This window comes from Sturnus vulgaris, chromosome 1, assembly GCF_052056855.1.
Source record: "Sturnus vulgaris isolate bStuVul1 chromosome 1, bStuVul1.hap1, whole genome shotgun sequence".
Taxonomy (NCBI): domain Eukaryota; kingdom Metazoa; phylum Chordata; class Aves; order Passeriformes; family Sturnidae; genus Sturnus; species Sturnus vulgaris.
The window spans coordinates 148,174,389-148,192,497 of NC_142243.1; the positions used below are offsets into that span (position 1 = coordinate 148,174,389).

Below are 18,109 nucleotides of genomic sequence, written 5' to 3' on the forward strand. Positions count from 1 at the left end.
TCCTCCGCCTAGCCCCTCAGGAACGATGACCATTACTGCTGGACATGCTCATTACCATTCTGTTCCAGTCTATGAGATGAAGTTTCCAGATCTTTGTGTGTATTAAGTGTCTTCTGAAGTCTGCTGGACATTATTTAGAGTAGAGTACAATAGAAAGAACAAGATGAGTTTTCAAATTTTATTGTTTATTGTATCTAACTTTAATATAATGATGGACATGAGCCAAATACTGATCACTTTAGCCAAATTCATGAAACTGTCTTGAATTGTTTTATTCTGTAATATATTTTGAAATAGGGTTTTCACATACCATGTTTCTTCATTTTCATATTTGAGTACATGTAAAAGTCAGATTTAAAACTTGTCTTGCCATATAGGTAAATATTTCAGTTACTCTAGGAATTTGTGTTGCTTCAAATTCCTTTAATTTGAGATATTGTAACTGAAAAACCTATTAAAGCCTTTTTTTGTTTTGGTTTGTTGGTTTGTTTTGTTTTGTTTTGTTTTTTGGTTGGTTTGTTGGTTGGTTGTTTTTTTTGACTCTGCTCCACCTCAATTCTATGTGAAACGAGAATGCTTTTGGCTTGCTTCAACTCATTCAGTGTAACCAGTGGAGCACTAGCTGAGCTCCCTCTTGTTCATGCTGTCATAGCTACTCAACTTGTTTGGTTTGGAATAGATGGAAAAAACCAAAACCTTACATGTGTTCAAATACAGTGAATGAATTAATGCACTCTTGTTAAGTATATTTTGATGCATCACATAACATGCTTTTTAGATAGGTACGTCCAGTATATGTCCTGTGTTTCTTGCTAAAAGTTAAATCTTAAGCTTTGCCTAAGAGGGGAGAAATCTCTTGAAGCACGGAATTGTGCAATATATTTCATGTCTTAAGATGTATGGTTTACAGACTGTACTTTTGAAAACATTGTAGTATTTTACTGCCTGCTTTAGTATAAATACAGGAGAGATATATTTAGTATAGCAGAAAATAAACTGAGGGCATTTTAAATCATAAATACTGAAATTATATTCTATGAGACATTTCTCTGTAGTTTATAACAGCTTTTTAGTCATATTTTAGAAATTGAAAGAAAACTCAGTGAAACCATTTAAAAATCAAGAATTTATTACATATATTTTCAAGCAAAAGCATTTTTAGAAATACATCTCTGTGTTTGTTTTTGTTTCATTTCTCAAACCTTTAAGGTAACTTTCATAGGTTTACGTATCTGAGCATATACTATTCAAATGTAAATAAAGTAAAACTGAGAGTAAATCATGCACATTTGATGATAATTGTCAAGGCAGTCTTTATGACTCGTTAAATCCTGCAGGCAAAAAAAAGGAAAACAGCATTCATTGATGCCATGAATATTAAAGTCCCTTAATCTGTCTGAATCTGACTGGGGCAGTGCAAATCTGAATGAATGATCTCCAATATCAGTAATAAATGTAGATGTTTAATTGAGTGTTTTGGATGAACACTGAATATGAACAAAGTAACCTAACTTCAATTAGCCTTGCTTTGAGCAGGAGCTTCGTTTAGATGACTTTCAGAAGTCCCAACCTAAATTAATCTTTGATTGCATAACTCGAGATGTGAAGGATTATGAGCCCTGCTAATTTGCTGACTTTTTGGAGCATTTGCAAACCTACTATAAAAAGGATTTTCCTTTTTTTGAACTGTAGTCCAGTAGAATACTGGACTACATTTAAAAGCCTGATGTATCATGACATCAGAGAAACATCAGCTACTTAAACCTATGAGATGACATGCTGAGACTTTCAGAAAGCATTCACAAAGCGCAAAAGGTAATTGAGACCTTCTTTTCAGTTTAACAGTGCAATCACAGCTGTTAGTGGATGACGAAACAGCCCCTTATCTACAGCATTCCGTTGTGATTTTTACTGCTGCAGCGTATCAGCCTGATCAGACCACAGTCTACACATAAATAGGACTCTAGCTTTTAGTTTTCACTTTTTTTTTCTTTTTTTTTTTAAGGTAAGATAATAGTTTTTTGGCCTGTATAAAGAGTGTAATTTTTTAAAAAGTAAATCCAACATAGGGATACAATGTAAAACACCTACCCACTCTGTCATTTTTTTAAGAATATCACTCCGCACTTTTGTACAAGAAGAAGGAGTCTAAGTAATAAAGAATGTACTTCTGTTTGCACTTGTGCAGTATGGAGACTGTGCTGTAAATACAGGATTGTTTCTGTGATTGAATTCTGTTGCATGAATGCTGCATGTGAAAAAACTAGATTCAGCGTTTCATTTTCTGTTCAGTTGATGAAGTATTTTTCCTTTATGGTGAAGGTAGGTTTCCGTGTTTCCAATGTCCAGTTTGGGAAATGCAGGTGTTGTGCAGGTGTAGTGCAGGGAGTGAAGAGCTTGTAACACTCTGTGTGTTCATGTGATCTTTAATTTCTTTATGGAAATTCAGGGAGTCTGTAAGTTGATAATGGGTTCACTCTGGCCTTTCTAGACACATGGGAGATGAGAGCGACTGTAAAATGTATTGTTTTGGTAGTTACTGTTATATGAGCCAATGAATGAAACCAAAAGAATTAAGAATGCTGTTTGTTGTACAGTACAAAGCTGCTTTGTTTCACTTATCTCTTTATGTTCTTCAGACAAGCTGCAGAACTTAAAAGCTCCTTATAAAAGCTGGCACTGTGTTAACTGCAACACACTGAGCACTTAATGGTTATAATTGGTACCCAGTTTAAATGTATTCCAGCTGTTGCTTGGGGTTCTCTTTCCTATTATGTCATCTTGAAAAAAATGTAGCTTTTGGTAGTGAGTCACTTTAAGATAAATTAAATTCATGGTAATTTTAAAAGGTAGAAATAGCCTGTTGTCCAAAATCAGAGTAGGGTTAATTTGTCTGTTGTTCCAATGGTCATATATTCTGTACTGTACGTAATGAAGCAGTTTCAATAAATGTAAGAACACACTGTGCAATCTATATTTAAGCAATAAAATAAACCAGAATTTAAAAATTAATCTTTTCTAAGGTGTCAGTCAATTTTTATTGCTCACAATTTATGTCAGTTACTAATTTTTTAGCATTTAAAATAGCCCTCCGTTTACATACCCCTTTTTTTTTTTTGCAGATATTACAGCATTGCATCGTTATTAAACTACTACATTTATTTACTGTTAAACCTGGACAGGCTTGAAAGGTGAGGCCGTGAGAATCTCATAAGGTTCAGGAAGGCCAAGTGCAAGGTCCTGCCCCTGAGGTCAGGGCAATCTCAAGCACAAACACAGGCTGGGAGGAAAACGGATTGAGAGCAGGCTTGGGGAGGACTTGGAGGTGCTGGTGGGTGAGGAGCTCAGCGTGTCCCAGCAATGTGCTCTGGCAGCCCAGGAACCAGACGTGTCCTGGGAAAGGGAAGGGATTGTCCCCCTCTGCTCTGCCCTTGTGAGACCCCACCCGGGGTCCTGCATCCTGCTCTGGGGTCCCCAAAACAAGAATGATTGACTTGTCCAGAGGAGGCCACAAAGTTGATCAAGGGGCTGGAGCATCTCTGCTATGGAGACAATCAGAGTTGGGGCTGTTCATCCTGGAGGAACATAATTTCCCTTGGCTCTGGGGAGACCTTGTAGCACTACCTAAAGGGGATTCAGGAGAGCTGAAGAGGGACTTTGGGCAAGGGCATGCAGTGATAAGACAAAGAGGAATGGCTTCAAGCTGAAAGAGTAGGATTAGATTAGATAGTAGGAAAAAGTTCTTTCCTGTTAGGGTGGTGAGGCACTGAAACAGGCTGCCCACAGAAGCTGTGGATGCCCCATCCCTGAAAGTGTTCTTGCCCAGGTTGGATGGGGCTTTGAGCAACCTGGCCTAATGAAAGGTGTCCCTGCCCATGGGACAAGCAAAGAATTCAATGCTTAAAAAGCTAAAATATTGAAGTAGGAAATATTTGTAGATTAGTAGTTAATAAATTAGTTCTTTGCTTTTGGGAAACAGCTAGGTTTTGGCCAGCTGTGCTCCAAATCTGTGAAAAATATGGCATAAAGTGACTGGGAGAATGAGAGACGAAAGAAAAAAAAGTTATGCTAAATGTTTCTTTTTGATCTGCTTGTCATTTTTTTATTATTATTTTAGCACTGATCTCTGATTACAAATAAATGTAGCTAATCATGACTAGATTTATTTAAGACTTCACTTTATCAGCATAATTCATGTGGTAGTAATTAGGGCACAACTTGGGTGTTAAACTCTTCCCGAAATAAAAGATACTGGGGAAAAAAGCTCAAAGGAATTAATGACAACATTGCCTGAACAACAGCATATTTATTTTGTAATTTTTCTTCTACCTGATTGATTAGATGATCCACCCCTATATCTGCATTCAGAAAATTCAGCATCGTTGAGTGAATGTTTGCATAACCATGAAGGTAGTGTTAATGAGCAGAAAGGAATGGGAGTTTATTTTAAGGTGCAGTGTTCAGAGTAGCAGCACCACTTTTGTCAAAGAGATGAACTGATGTTACTGTTGCTCTGCAGTGAAATTCATTCACCTATTTACAGGCCGGTTTTCCACATTTCAGCTCATTATTCGTCTCACTTTCTCATTGCAATATTTATAAATTCTGTGAAATATAAAATAATTTTTCATCCCTATAATAAAAGTTGATAAAAGTTGCAGTGTAATGCGGATCTCATCCTCAGCATAGGACAAAAATGGACATTTTACAGTTTTAGTGGTTTGCTTTGGTACTGAGATGTCCTTTTTCTGTACAGCTTAAACGGGGAGTTAATTAAAATCTTATCTGCAAATAGAATTTCTCACATCACTTATCTGACCTCTCTGCTTTCCCTTAAAGAAAGTATTTTTGTTCTGTTGTTTTTTCCACTAGTACTGATGGTGTAGCCACTGGGGTCCAGAGGGATTCATGTGACTGAATACCTTTGGGGTTTATTTTGAGGACTTGTGTGGTGGGATTTTTCGTGTGTTTGTTTGAGTGCACTTTGCAGGGGGGGTGGTAGTGTTTGGTTTTTTATTTGTTTGTTTAGGGTTTTGTTTGTTTGGGGGGTTTTTGCACAGTAGGAATCCTTTGCACTTCTAATGTAGGAAAAATACTGAAGGGGACATATCACCACCCAGAAGTTTATAGAATATAAACTGCTCATCCAAGAACATTCATAGTCATTTTCACCTGCTGTTCTCACACTGTTCTGTTCACACAGGATCAGATGCTGGGGTTTAATGAACTGCTGCAGGATCTGGAAGAACACAGGCAGCATCTCTGCACCCAGCATGAGCATACAGTCATAGGTCTGTAGGAATACTTTGTGACTAAATTCAGCCCTGTAGAACAAGATGATGGAGAAGAAATCCAGACCTTCCAGAGCAGCTGAATCACTGGGAAGTTCGTAGCAACATTTTTTGTTCTAGGAGGTGTTGGTGAGTCATAGGATAGGGTGAGTTGGAAGGGATCCTTAGAGGTTTGTCATGGCCTGATATTACACCTCTCTCCCTTCACATCTGTTTTAAAGCCTGTCAGTATGCCCTGATAGCTTGTAAGCAAAGACCCTCTTGCCCATGTGAGAAATATGAATCCCATCTGACACAAACAGGTCTGGTGATGTGCTTATTATCCCATTACCAAGAGAACTCAAATTCTGGCTGTGACCCAACCATGGAGCCAAGTATTGGTAGACTGGGTCTGTCTGTTCCTGCAAGGATAGGGGGAAAATGACCTGGGCTCCACATTTCCTGATTCAGCCATTCCAAGGCACTGAAGTCTCTTTTGATTACCCTTGGACTTCACGTTGTGACTTCATCACCCCCAACGTGGGAAAGCAATAACAAGTACATCCAAGGGCTGTACCAGGCTGGGAAGTTTCCTGGTCATGTCCTTAACTTGGGCCCCATGGAGGAAGAGGCTTCCCTAAGAGGAGGGTCTGTCCAGCATTTTGGACCTTCTGTTCCCTTCAGAGAGGAGTCATACATAGCTATAGACAGGAATGAAAAATGGAACTAATTTTCATGTAATTACTTTAGCTTTGCTTCTGGGTGTATCCTGCTAAGCTCAGTAAAGGAAGAATGTTTGCAGAAGGAGTTGGAGTAGTTGCAGGTTGGTTTAATTAAAAACCTGGAATACTTGGCCACCATTAGCGAGATCCAGTCTGAACCAAGTGCACAGTTAACAAAAGTCAATCTGATCATAACAGTTTTTACATAAAAAAATCAAGTGAAATTATATAGAATGCTGTCAAATCATTATTTAAGGTAATATCTGACCTAGATCAATGGTCCCTTGTGCTGGCCTCCCTACAGTAAGAGGTTAATACAGCCTAACACCTAATCCTAGTCTATGATTATGTCATTTGTGTGCTGGAGAGGGCGAGCCATCGTGTAGAGGATAAGGAGCAGGTACTCAGTAGCTAGCTGTTGTCATGCCCCTTCCCAAGCCCCTGAAGGTGGGTGCTTATCTGCCCTCGTGTCCCACAGTTCTGGAGTTCCCAGTGAGACGCTTTGTCCCTCTCTTGGCTCTTTGGAATCCGCTCCGCAGGGCTCCTTCCTCCTCACTGCTCTCCTGGGAGCTGGAACCCCCTGTGCCTGTTTCTGTGCTTGTTGGAGGCCTTTCAGCAGGGTGACCTGGGCAGGGGAGCTTCTCCTCTCGGCACTCCTGCCCGTGGGGAAGCTTCAGGCTCTCGTTGAAGAAGGCAGAAGCCATGCACTCAGCTGCAGCTTTGTCACAGGCACAGAGGAGCTTCTCACACGTGCTCCAGCCAATGCCTGAAAGAGAAGTTTCACAATTAAGGTTTGAAAGCTGTTAACCTTACTTCATGTATAATTTGCCACAGGTAGATGAGCTATTGAAATAAAATTTTCAAATCTGCCATGAATTTTAGTCTCCAAAGTCACCATTAATTACCTAAACAAAAGCCTGACACCAAGGTGCTGGACAGTGGAAAGTTCTACTGGCATTAGTTAAATTTGTGAATGCAAATGCACAAATAGCTGACCTCTGTCCACAATTGTAAAATGTGTGAATGTAATTTTCTCAGCCTGACCTGGTCACATACACAGCAGTGTAATAACCGCTGTCTCAACTGGGAAAAACTTCAAGTTTTTAGTAAACATTGCTGATTTTTTCTAAGCTAAATATTTCTGTCTCCATACTCAGCTCTAGCAGCTCTGTCATAGTGTTATTCAGTCTATCATGTTGATACACTGTCATCAGGACATGAGAATTTCCTCTCACACAAGCTTACATTTTGGCGTGTGATCAAAACATACAACTTCAGATCTCAAACTTCTTTCTTCATGACATCCAAGTTTCTTAACTTGCTCCATACAGCAGTGATGAGAGAAGCAGCATCTAAAACAAACAGTAGAAGTAAATGGAAAATACTTACTCTTCCTGAATCCCACGATGCTCACACTTATTTGTCTGTCTTTATTTTCAGTGCCCATTTAAAACTAAAAAATTCTAGTTTTCATATCCTGGATTTTTTTTTCTATGAAGAGCAGAAAACAACCCAAGCTGTTCCTACTTTCTTCCTATACTTGTTCCTACTTTCACTTCTCTCTTCCTAATTCCTATATTTAAAAGAGGTGTGTTTTAATTATGTGTCATGACACATAATTACAATTGTTACCATGACCTATTCTGCTGTGAGAAATGTCTTCCAGTGTTCAAATCCTGGCTGGAAATCTGAAAACTGCGTCATCATACCCAGATCATGCCATCAACTAATCCAATTTTTCATGTGTGGGCTGTCTTGTTTGTGTGTGAGTACAGGAAAAGGTGTGTTCTCTACTTAGGCTGATGTGCCCCAACTGTAATGAACTTCCACAGAGGAAAGGATTTTTAGCTGTAAATACAACGCTCCCAGAGGCACTTTTATTTATGGAATTCTCTGCACTGCCCCTCATCATCAGCCATGCTGGCTCTTGGCTGCAGCTCCAACAGAACTTTGCTCCAGCTCTGCTCCCTTCTGAAGGACAGTGTGCCCTGGGTGGATGTTAATTCTTCTCTTCATAAGTCACTTTTTAAGCCACCTATTGGCCAAGTTTCACTGTGGCCCTTATCCTCATCTATTTAATGTACTTCTCCTTCTGCTCTGCTTACCCTCCATTGTTCTCCTTTCTTATTTTAATTGAGTTAGTAAGTACTCTCCAAAACATTGATGCAACAATAGAATGTGGTTTAGCCACATTAGAGTATTTTGTGTTTTATTTATATAAGTGGATTTTTTTCCCCCAAAATGTGATTTGACTACTGCTACATAGCAACACAATGCCCAAAAATTATGTACTAATCTTCCTTGGTCCAGGGCACCACAATAACACCCAGAGTTAATGGCACATGCAGAGGATCCCACACCTGTCCAGTGCATCGGTGGGATCACCTCTTCCCTCTTGGCCACAATAGCAGCCATAAGACTCAAATTCCTCTGGGCATCGCTCAGTTAAACAGAACAGCATTTCTCCCAGCTGGGGCAGCTCCCTCTGCACTCTTCCACGCCCTCTGTCTTGCAGAAAGGTCAATCGCTCGCACACTACAAAGCAAAGTTATTATTTGACACATCATGTTTTCACTTGAGGGCTCTCTTGTGAAGATACAAGTGTTTTTAGAGCTATCAGAAACTTTGAAGAACAACATTTTAATGTCTCTAAATTATTGCTTCAGTCCATGAATTGTGGCTCTTAGAATACTGCAATATTTAAAGGAGAGAGAGATCCTTTTGAAAACAGAATGTTCAAGTCAAATTGGACTGCAATAAGAATACTTAGCAGTCCTTTGTAATCTTTCATAAGTAAATTTTTTTTGAATATTCAAACTCAGCTGAGTATTGAGTTTCTGTCTTGGTTATTTGCAAAATACAGTCCTAACATCTTGTTCTTCCACAGTAATAGCTGTGACCATGACCGTGTTTTGCTGAAGGAAAGAAATTTTTTTTGTTCTCATTTGAAATATAGTCCAATTTGAGCTATAGTGCCCCTAGACCAAATGCAGGAGCGATCTATTGTAATGGCTGTTGTGCTGCTGAGGTTTTGGCATCACCAAATCCCAATCCTAATGTCTCTGTGGCTCCCTCTACTCAGGAAAAACTGATATTGTGGTAATTATTCATAAGATTTGGAAGAACACAGTGTTCCATATCAGGAAAAAGATATCAAAGGGGCCTCTTCTGGGACTTTGCCAGGGAAAGGATGGAAGGGGCTGATGGCTGGATTGTAGAAGGAGGGAAGGCAGGAGGGAGGGAAGGCTTCTGTTCCCTCTGCATCTTCCTTTCTCCCATGAGTAATCCCATCTTCCCCTCTGTAGCTCTAGACTGTTTCCCTGCTCCTGTCAGGGTCAATCCTGGTTTACTGTCTCCAACAAGAAATTCTACCCATGTGCCTTCTTGGGGCTTGACTCATTCATGTTAATTCACAGAATAAGCCACAGGTTCAGGGAATTGATCTCTGCTCTCTAAAAGCTGGTATTTTAAAATCAAATTTTCCAGTTTGGTGAAAGGTGGGGTTGATTCTTCTCTCTTTTCCAGTTCCAGGGCTGCTTCTCTCCATTGGGAAGCCTAAAAGGATGGATGGGACAGTCCTTGAGTGGGGATTTATAGTTGTGGCAGGTCCAAAATATCTTAGGATCTCTGAGATCTCTGAGCAGGAATTGTAACAGATTTAGAAATGGTGAGAAAAAGTCTGACTGACAAGACTGTTGCAAAAGGTCAGAATGAAGAGCAGGAAAATTCCTATTACTGCTGCTTATAAAACAAAGTAACTTAAAGATGTGATTAAATTACTTCCAACAAACAAAACCAGGAAGAAACATTCCCTGAGCTCACTTTAGACACTGCACTATATGAAAAATGTACTTACAAGCTAATAATAATTAGTTTTTATAAGTGTGACTGACAGTATAGTGGCAGAAGTGGTTAAAGTGATGGAAGCTTTTGCAGATGTCTCCACCTCCTGTTCTTCTCAATACCAATACATGTGTGTTTATCTAACTGGTTTAAAATAACTATAATCTTTATATGTAATACATACCTGTTTTTAATATAGGGGTTGCTGAATATTTCATCAGATGTAATGTGGGAAAAACCCTTTATTTACCTTTTCCTGCAGGTCCTCTCTCAGACAGTCCCAGGTCCAGAGCTATTCCAGAGGAGGCTGTGCTCAGGCCACCCCTTGCAGGGCCTGTCTCTGGAGAAGACAAATGCATAGATTAGACTTGTGAAGGTACAATAAACTCTTCTTTCAGGAGTGTGTCCAAAAGTGCATATTCTAAACTGTTATTGACTGCAGTCTTCTAAAAGTTGTTAATTCTTAGTGGGAGGCTGTTTATTAATGGTTAAAGTTTGTCTGGTCAGGTGGCAGTGAGCTGCCCTTTCCAGGGCAGTCAGTGTTATACATCCTGTATGTAACCTGATTTAAATAACAAAATAGTTTTATTCTACATATCCATGAAAAATGCTGACTCCTCGGATAGCTGTGAGCACTAATAAGGGAGTTCTCTAAATTAGAAAAGGTGTAATTCATTTTTCACTTGCCTTTTCCTTTTGTCCTTGCAGGTGTGCCTGCAGGACTCTTGTTGGTGGGGACAATTTTGACTTGCATTGAGTTGCTATCTCCCAGGAATGAGGCTGGGGAGGTGATTATCTCTTCCACTGAGACCAAACCTTCCATAAATCCATCTTCTTCTGAATAAGGAAAAAAAAGAAAGCAGAAGAAGAAATAGAAAATAAACAGTAAGATTTTAATTTTAGATAGCTGGTGAGAGTAATATCCTCAGGCAGAAGGAGTGTGAATTGATGGTCATAGAGAAGGAATATCTAAGAGGAAAATTGGAAAAGCAGAGTATCCACACTGGTCATTTATTCCCATCTCTTGCCTTTCAGAAGAAAGGACTGTGGTTTAACTGCTGATTGTTTGGGTTTTTTTAATTATTATTTAATTATTTAATTAAAGAGCTTTGCCTGGTGCTGAAAACCATATTGTTTGCTGCTTAGTCAGCTGTACTGAGAGATAAAGTACAGGTGAGAAGTCATGAGATGTCATTTGCTGAGTAAATTGCTTTAAAAGTGCCTGTTCACCTGAAGTTTCAAAAACTGAGAGTAACATCAGTGAAAGGAGGAAATTATTTGACTGGTGCAGAGCTGGGTGACTGAAGGGTTTACTGGGTTGTAACCACAAGGAAATATTGACAGGAAAATAAGTTGACAAATAATTGTTTTTAGGAGATTCTTTATCCCTAAAATTAAATTGGTATTTGTTTTTAGATTATCTGACACTTTATAGTTGATGAGGAATATTTTGTTGAATATGGAGGTACTTAAAATATTTTTCTTACTTTTTAAACCTTCTTATATATAAACTAATTTGTAAAGGAAAAAAAAACTGTTATCAAGGAGTTTCATTATTTTTTCTAAATTCCAATATTAACAGTGTGGCATTTCACAAAATAAATACTTTGTAAATACTAATGAGCATGTATTTTCATATTTATAAAGCTTTCCTTTTGAATTCTTTGGCTGAATTTATTAATTGGACTAAACTCAAATTCATTAAACTTGTCCCTCTGATGTTCTGGTTTTAGTATGTGTTGAAAATAACCTGTCACAGGATAAGAGAATAGATTAAAATAAAAGTACTGCTAAGAACACAGCAAAGCCCATGAAAGGTGGTAGAAAGGGGTCAATAGTCACACACTGGTTTTGATAGCTCAGCAAGGTGCATTTTTTATGCCACTTTGTTTGGCAGTGGAATGTTGAAATGGAAATGATTCCTGTTGGACATAAAAAATAAAACAAGAGTTTGGGAAATTCTACTCTTAACTAAGAATAGATATCACAAATAATCTCCTGGGGTCCATTCAGACCTGCAACACAAAACACAGATTTTCTGATACAACAAAGTTAATGTAGGAGAGCATTTAGTGATTTTGATCAGTGCTTAGTACAGCAGTGCTGAATTCTTTGGGGGTGGGAGACAGGGATATTGTTCAAATGGTATAGTCAGAGTCAAAAAATGACTGCTTTCTACTCTCCATATGCAGTTTTCCCTGACGTTTTTTCTGGTGAATTTCAGCCTGCCTGGATAATCCTTTCTACACAAAAGAGGTCACAGAAAACTTCCAGATCTACCAAGGTGCTCCATTTTCAGCTGTACCTACTGGTGAGGCTGTGCCCAAAGCACAGACACCTGTGAAAGCTGGAACAAGTTTTAGATTGGGAGAGAGTTCCATTAAATTGTCTATAATAAAGAAGGAGGCAAAACAAAATGAACCCTTCTGGCAGCAGATGCTGTGAATGTAATTTACAGAAACAACCATTATGTCATGAAACCTTATGTGAAGACGCTTTCAGAAATACTTGGATGAGGAGTGCAAATGAGTGGCTGGAGGCAAGGAACAGCTAATGCTTCTCAGCCAGCTTTTACTGTTTGTGTATCTGCTATCTGACCCTGATCTAAATTTGATTCTCCAGCAGCCCTGTTACTACCATGCACAGAATTTTAACTGTGACACTTTTAGTTGATGAATTACTATGTCAATCAAAGAAAGAGAAAAGCTGAGGGTCACTGACCTTTTATTGAGAGGATGGGGGAAGCAGGAGCTGTGCCTCTGTGGTCCCTTGAGGTAACTGTACAAAAACCAGAGGTATTATGGTAGTGACCTGCCAGCTGAATTTCTGCCATGCATTTCTGAAATTACTTTTACTTAAAGCATTACAAAGCTTAACCAAACAACCTGGATTTATAAAGATGGTAATTAGGAGAAGCTAAGTGTTTTGCTGACAGATGTGCAAATCAGCAAAAGAAATATCCAGAAATCCTGTGTTGAAGATTTTTGACTGTGACACCACAGAGTTCCATAAATGAAAATCCATCTTCACTTGGAGTCAAGAGCACCAAATTTGTCAACAAATGTTTAATGACTCTTACCTCTGGCTTTGGAAGTTGCCAAGAGTATGTCACGGGGCTTCAAAGAAACCACTGTTGAAAATAGAAAATATAAACTCAGGTAACACATTGCCAGCACAGTTATGAACAGTCAAGTTGCTGAGAAGGGCTGTTTTGTGAAAACAGGAAGATTCAGACATATCATGGACAGACATTAACCTGTTTTTCTCAGTGGTTGTAGACAAAGTGATGCTGATAAATTAATCTCATTGCATGCAAATAATGTACATAGCACTAACACAGGATTCTATGATTTTATGAAAGAAGCAGCATAAATATGAGTGAATTGGGAAGTTCAGTATTAAGTCCATTTGACAGACAAATAGACTAAACAGGATTAGGTCTGGCATCCCAGTGTCGTGCACAGAGGACACCACATTCCTTGTGAACACCTTGTGTTTACCTGCACTGAAACTCAAGTATGGATGGGCAGCCATAAGTCCAAATAGCTCCCTTACCTCTAACATTTCTTTACCTGATAAAATTATTTTCTTTTCTCAGCTGCATTTTGATAAATTATAAACATAAAATCAAATTATCTAAAAAAAAATCTCTACATTTTTCTGTGTTAGGATGTTGTGATGTGAAGAATTGTTTGTCTTTGAATGAGTTTCTCAGTGATACTTAGCCTTGGTTTAATGCAGCTTCCACAGTTGTCAATATTGAAGCTTCTTTGAGCTTAAACAGGGAGACAACTGTTAAATAGTAAGTGGTTCTCCAAATGTTTCCTTCAAAGACTGATTAGAAATGATTTTTGTGTTGTTTTTAGCTTCCTAAAATTCCTAATACAGCTTTTTATTCCTTGACAATACTTGGAGCCATATGATGGACTGTGCCTCATTAGGGAGCAGGAGTAGTTGTTTTTTCAGGAAGTAAAAGATTGCTATGGAAGTGCAAATACAGGTGCTCTCATTCCTTCAGGAGTTCTGTTTTCTAGGCAAGAATGAAAAATATGGTAAAAAACTATTTTGATAATACAGGAGAGATATGAAGGAACAGGCAGCACTTACATTCAGCATAAAGCCTTTTCAGGTACCGACACTTGTGCATATGCTGCTATTTAAAAATAAAAAACAAAATCCAAACAAATAAACCCACAAACCTTTAAATGTCAGAAACACTGTTTTTTAAAAAGAAAAAAAAATCCATGTGTTTTTCATTTTTCCAGATTCACACTTAGGGCAATGGCACACACAGAGGAACACACTAAGGCTTGAAATCAGGTTCTTAGGTTCTCAAAAAATCCAACTTTGCATCTCTCCCCATGCAAGCCAGTCTAGTGGAAAGTGTCCCTGCTCACAGCAGGGGATTTAGAATGAGATGATCCTTAAAGCCCCTTCCAACACAAACCACTCTGTGATTTTCTGGGTTAAGCTGTGGCCTGGTTGCCTGTGTGCTTGGCAGATACGGGGTCTGTGAATGGAGAATCATGGAATCATCAGGATAGGAAGAGACCTTCAGATCACCCAATCCAACTGCCCCTGAAACCCCTGAGCCACTAAACCACATCACCCAGCACCAGATCCAGACACCTCTCCAACACCTTCAGGGGTGGTGACTCCACCACCTCCCTGGGCAGCCTGTTCCAATGTCTGAACACCTGAACAGTGAAAAAATGCTTTCTAATATCTAATCTGAACCTCCCCTGTCTCATCTTAAGGACATTTCCTCTGATTGTTTCCCTGCAGGCACAGTAGAAGAGGCCAACCCCCACCTCACTACACCCTTTTGTCAGGTGGCTGTAGAGAGCAGTGAGGTCCCCCTGAGCCTGCTCTTCTCAAGACTAAACAAACCCATCTGCCTCAGCCACTGCTCATAAGAAATGTTCTCTAGTCCTCTCATGAGCCTTGCTGCCCTTCTCTGGAAACACTCCAGCACCTCAATGTCCTTTTTAAAATGAGGGATCTAGAGCAGAGCACAGCACTCAGGGTGCAGCCTCATGATGCAGAGGAGTTATCACTGCCCTGGTCCTGCTGGTCACACTATTGCTGGCACAGGCCAAGATGCCATTGGCCTTCTGAGCCTCCTGGGCACACACTGGCTCCTAGGGAGACAACTGTGGACCAGCACCCCAGTCCATTTTCCAGCAGCTCTAATGCCATTCCTCCCTTAGCAGTGTTCCTTTGCTTGTAATGGAGCCACAAAAGAAGAGTGCAGCAGCTAAACTGGATAATAGTCCAAGACTGGTCTCCCTGTCTGCTTCATATCTTGGCCCTCTCATACAAGGTGCTCCCTCCCAGAGCTACAAAGGGCTTTGGGTGCTTCTGTCCCTGGCCTCTCATGTTGCAGTGCTCACCATGCAGGCAAGAGAACAGATTCTCACACTGCAGCAGTGAGGTTTTGCAAGTACCCACTCCTCATAAGACAGCCATTGATTGTAGCAAAAAAAATAAAATAAAAAAAAAAGACTGTTACAAGAAACACTTGGTCTAGTGCTTAAAGACTCACCAAGGAGGCTCCAAAGTGAGGAGGTTTCAGCCTGTATCTCTTCATTGCAAGTAAATAAATCACCAAACTGGTGGCTCCTTGGCATAAACCATGCTCAGAATTTCCTCGTGCTACTGCTTGATCTTAATTAATTCTATATCTTTTAAAGACAAAAAATATGCAATTGGCTGTGGGTCCAGTGGTTGGCACTCACAGAGGGCATCTCTGCCAAACAGCTCACCTGCTCTAACCTGTGTTGCCAGGGAAAAAAGGCTATTTTGATGAAAACAGCTTTTGTTGTAGAGAGTTCATTCTCGGCCCTTGTGAAACTTACTGTAAACGCATTACATTTACAAATTTACATTACATGCACAAATTGAAAAATTGCACCTTCCCATTCAATCTTCCTTCATCACCAAAACATTACACCTAATTTTACATCACTCCTTTTAGAAGGGCAGAAAGAAAGCAAACATCTGTATTCTCTCAGCTTTTGGGAGGTGAAAGGAGGGCTCTTTTCACTCTTAAGTTGCAAACCTTCTTCCACAGATGCAGTCACAGCCTGTATTTCATCAGTCTCTTGATGAACCAACTCTGCAAAAAAAAGAAAAATGTTTTTCTTCCAGAAACTCGTGGCTTAGGGTGCTCCTTAGACTGTCTCATGGAATAACATGATCAGAGTCATCAAAAGGGAACTTATTTCTAAATAGTAGTATGAATACAGCAGCAGCATTAAAATATTGCTTTAGTATTTATCCCCTGCTGATACCAAACTCTATTGAGCTACATGCAGTATAATAATAAAAAATAATCCCGAAGAGTTTCAACCCAAACAAGAGGAATTGGCTAGCAGTCAGCATTCTTTAAATTCCCATTTCCACAGCTTATTTTTCTGAGTATAGGTTGGTCTCAATTTAATACATTCCAGACAAAGAATTACAGAAGTGACCTACCCTCCTTGTGACGTGTTGTCAGTTCTCTCTTGTTGGTTCTTTCTGAAAGAGAAAAGTCTCTCATAAAGTGTGAGAAGGAGATTTTTTCACTGTTTGATCTTAATAGTACAAATCAGGAGTCCATTGAATGTATTCCTATTAAATCAAAGATAATACATGCCCATTTCACCCATTTTTTTCTCTGTAATAAAGAACCTACCAAAATCCTTTGCCTATGGATTGATTCATCAGAGAGGGTTTGGTTTTTTTTTTTTTTTTCCAAAGTCAGAACTGGACAGAACAGCTACACAGAATAATCATAACATGAGTGAACATTAAGTGAAAATGTTTCCTTCAAAGTTACTTCCCCCCCACCCCCCATCAAGAAATATAATCAGGCACCTAAAATAAGCAGAGGCATCCAGTGAACTAAAATTCAATCTATCAGCAGTGACAAAATCAGCATGATCTTCCTGTTAGCACCAAACAATTTCCCCTTTATTTTTAGTGTGTTGGATCTACCATACTGTACATTAGGGACATCTGATCCCAATGAAAGATTACTGTATTAAAAAAAGACAACGACCTGGCTCTGATGCAAACCTTCCTGGGACAATTTCTTCTCCCTTGATGTATTCAGGAGGGTATGCACACATCCAGGGAGTGATACAGGTGTGTGTGTGTGACCTTAGCACTGGAGGCTGTGACTGTGAGCCATAGTATTAGCAAAGCTAATGCTGCTTTTTCACATCTCCCTCAGCTTGGGAGCCCAGAGGTCCTGTCCCTGCCATGGTCTGACTGCAGTCCATATGAATGAAGTTTTTAATCCAGGCCTGCTTCCAGGGCAGGCATTTGGTCTTGCAAGGCTGTAATTTCAGCTACAGAACATGGCAATAAACATCCCCTTCATCCTTAGCAGGGATTTTTTCCTTCCAGAATAGAAACCAAGTAACTGAACAGAGTATGCCTGTTTTTGCTTTTCCAGACAGTTTTTGAATGATTTAAGGGAAGATTTAGGTTAGCAATACTTTCAGCATTTCCTGCTAGTGACCTCATCACAAGTATCACTCATTCATTCCAGGTGGCACAGCTTCCTGAAGAAAAAAACAATTCATATCTAACTGGAATTTCCCTGTTGCAGTTGTTTTCCTTGTCTCTTGTCCTGTCCCTGTGCACCTCCAGGCAGAGTCTGGCTCCATCTTCTCTCCACACCCCACTTGGTATTGAGAACAGCAAAAAGATCTCCTCTGAGCCTTCTCCTCTTTCCTCATGGGCTCCAGCCTCCTTCCCCATCTCAGCTGGCCCTGCTCCAGGACAGCAATCAGTCTGCCACCACCTTCTCTCCTGGTATTCACCCAAGTAGCAGTAAATGGACAGAACACATGAAACAGAGACCAGATTTACGGCAGGAAAGCACCCAGCTCCTGCTTCATTCTCGTTGGGTCACATTTGATGCCAGGAGAAAATCTGGCAGGAAGGGGCAGTGATCAGATCCCTGCTGTTACCTGTAACTGGAGATGGGCAGGAGGAGACATCCAGCCCATTCAAGGAGGAGTTAATCTGTGCATTCACAAAGCATTCAATGGCATCTTTGTCGCAGGTGCAGAGGAACTGTTCACAGGGATCCACAGATTCTGAAGGAAATAAAATTCCAAACAAGGTGCTATTGAAAAATCTTTTCCACCTTCTGCTTTTTCCTCCCTGTAAGGTTTGTGTCTGTATTTTGTTAGTGCAAACCTATTTATACTGTGCAAAAATGTTTTTAATTTGGAACAAGAAATGGAAATTGGATCAGATTGTGGCTTAAATAGAATGCAA

General features: G+C 39.7%; 2 protein-coding genes across 10 annotated transcripts in view; one reads left to right on the top strand and one right to left on the bottom strand.

The window, feature by feature from the left end:
- Positions 1-3,012, top strand: part of EFR3A (EFR3 homolog A) — a 75,894-nt gene extending 72,882 nt beyond the window's left edge. For 5 of the 9 annotated variants that reach the window (XM_088179436.1, XM_088179449.1, XM_088179466.1 and 2 more), the window contains exon 24: positions 1,838-3,012. In XM_088179436.1, the coding sequence (XP_088035562.1) occupies positions 1,838-1,955 (118 nt within the window). In that variant the 3' untranslated portion in view covers positions 1,956-3,012. The other 4 variants (XM_088179459.1, XM_088179462.1, XM_014882132.2 and 1 more) reach the window with 2 other exon arrangements.
- Positions 576-18,109, bottom strand: part of OC90 (otoconin 90) — a 27,611-nt gene continuing 10,077 nt past the window's right edge. Inside the window, exons 7-16 of the mRNA XM_088179482.1 lie at positions 17,797-17,925; positions 16,313-16,354; positions 15,897-15,953; positions 12,915-12,965; positions 12,557-12,613; positions 10,523-10,672; positions 10,086-10,175; positions 8,353-8,527; positions 7,238-7,344; positions 576-6,758 (exon numbers count right to left, since the gene is read on the bottom strand). Of these exons, the coding sequence (XP_088035608.1) occupies positions 6,448-6,758; positions 7,238-7,344; positions 8,353-8,527; positions 10,086-10,175; positions 10,523-10,672; positions 12,557-12,613; positions 12,915-12,965; positions 15,897-15,953; positions 16,313-16,354; positions 17,797-17,925 (1,169 nt within the window). The 3' untranslated portion in view covers positions 576-6,447. The remainder of the gene's footprint in view (positions 6,759-7,237; positions 7,345-8,352; positions 8,528-10,085; positions 10,176-10,522; positions 10,673-12,556; positions 12,614-12,914; positions 12,966-15,896; positions 15,954-16,312; positions 16,355-17,796; positions 17,926-18,109) is intronic.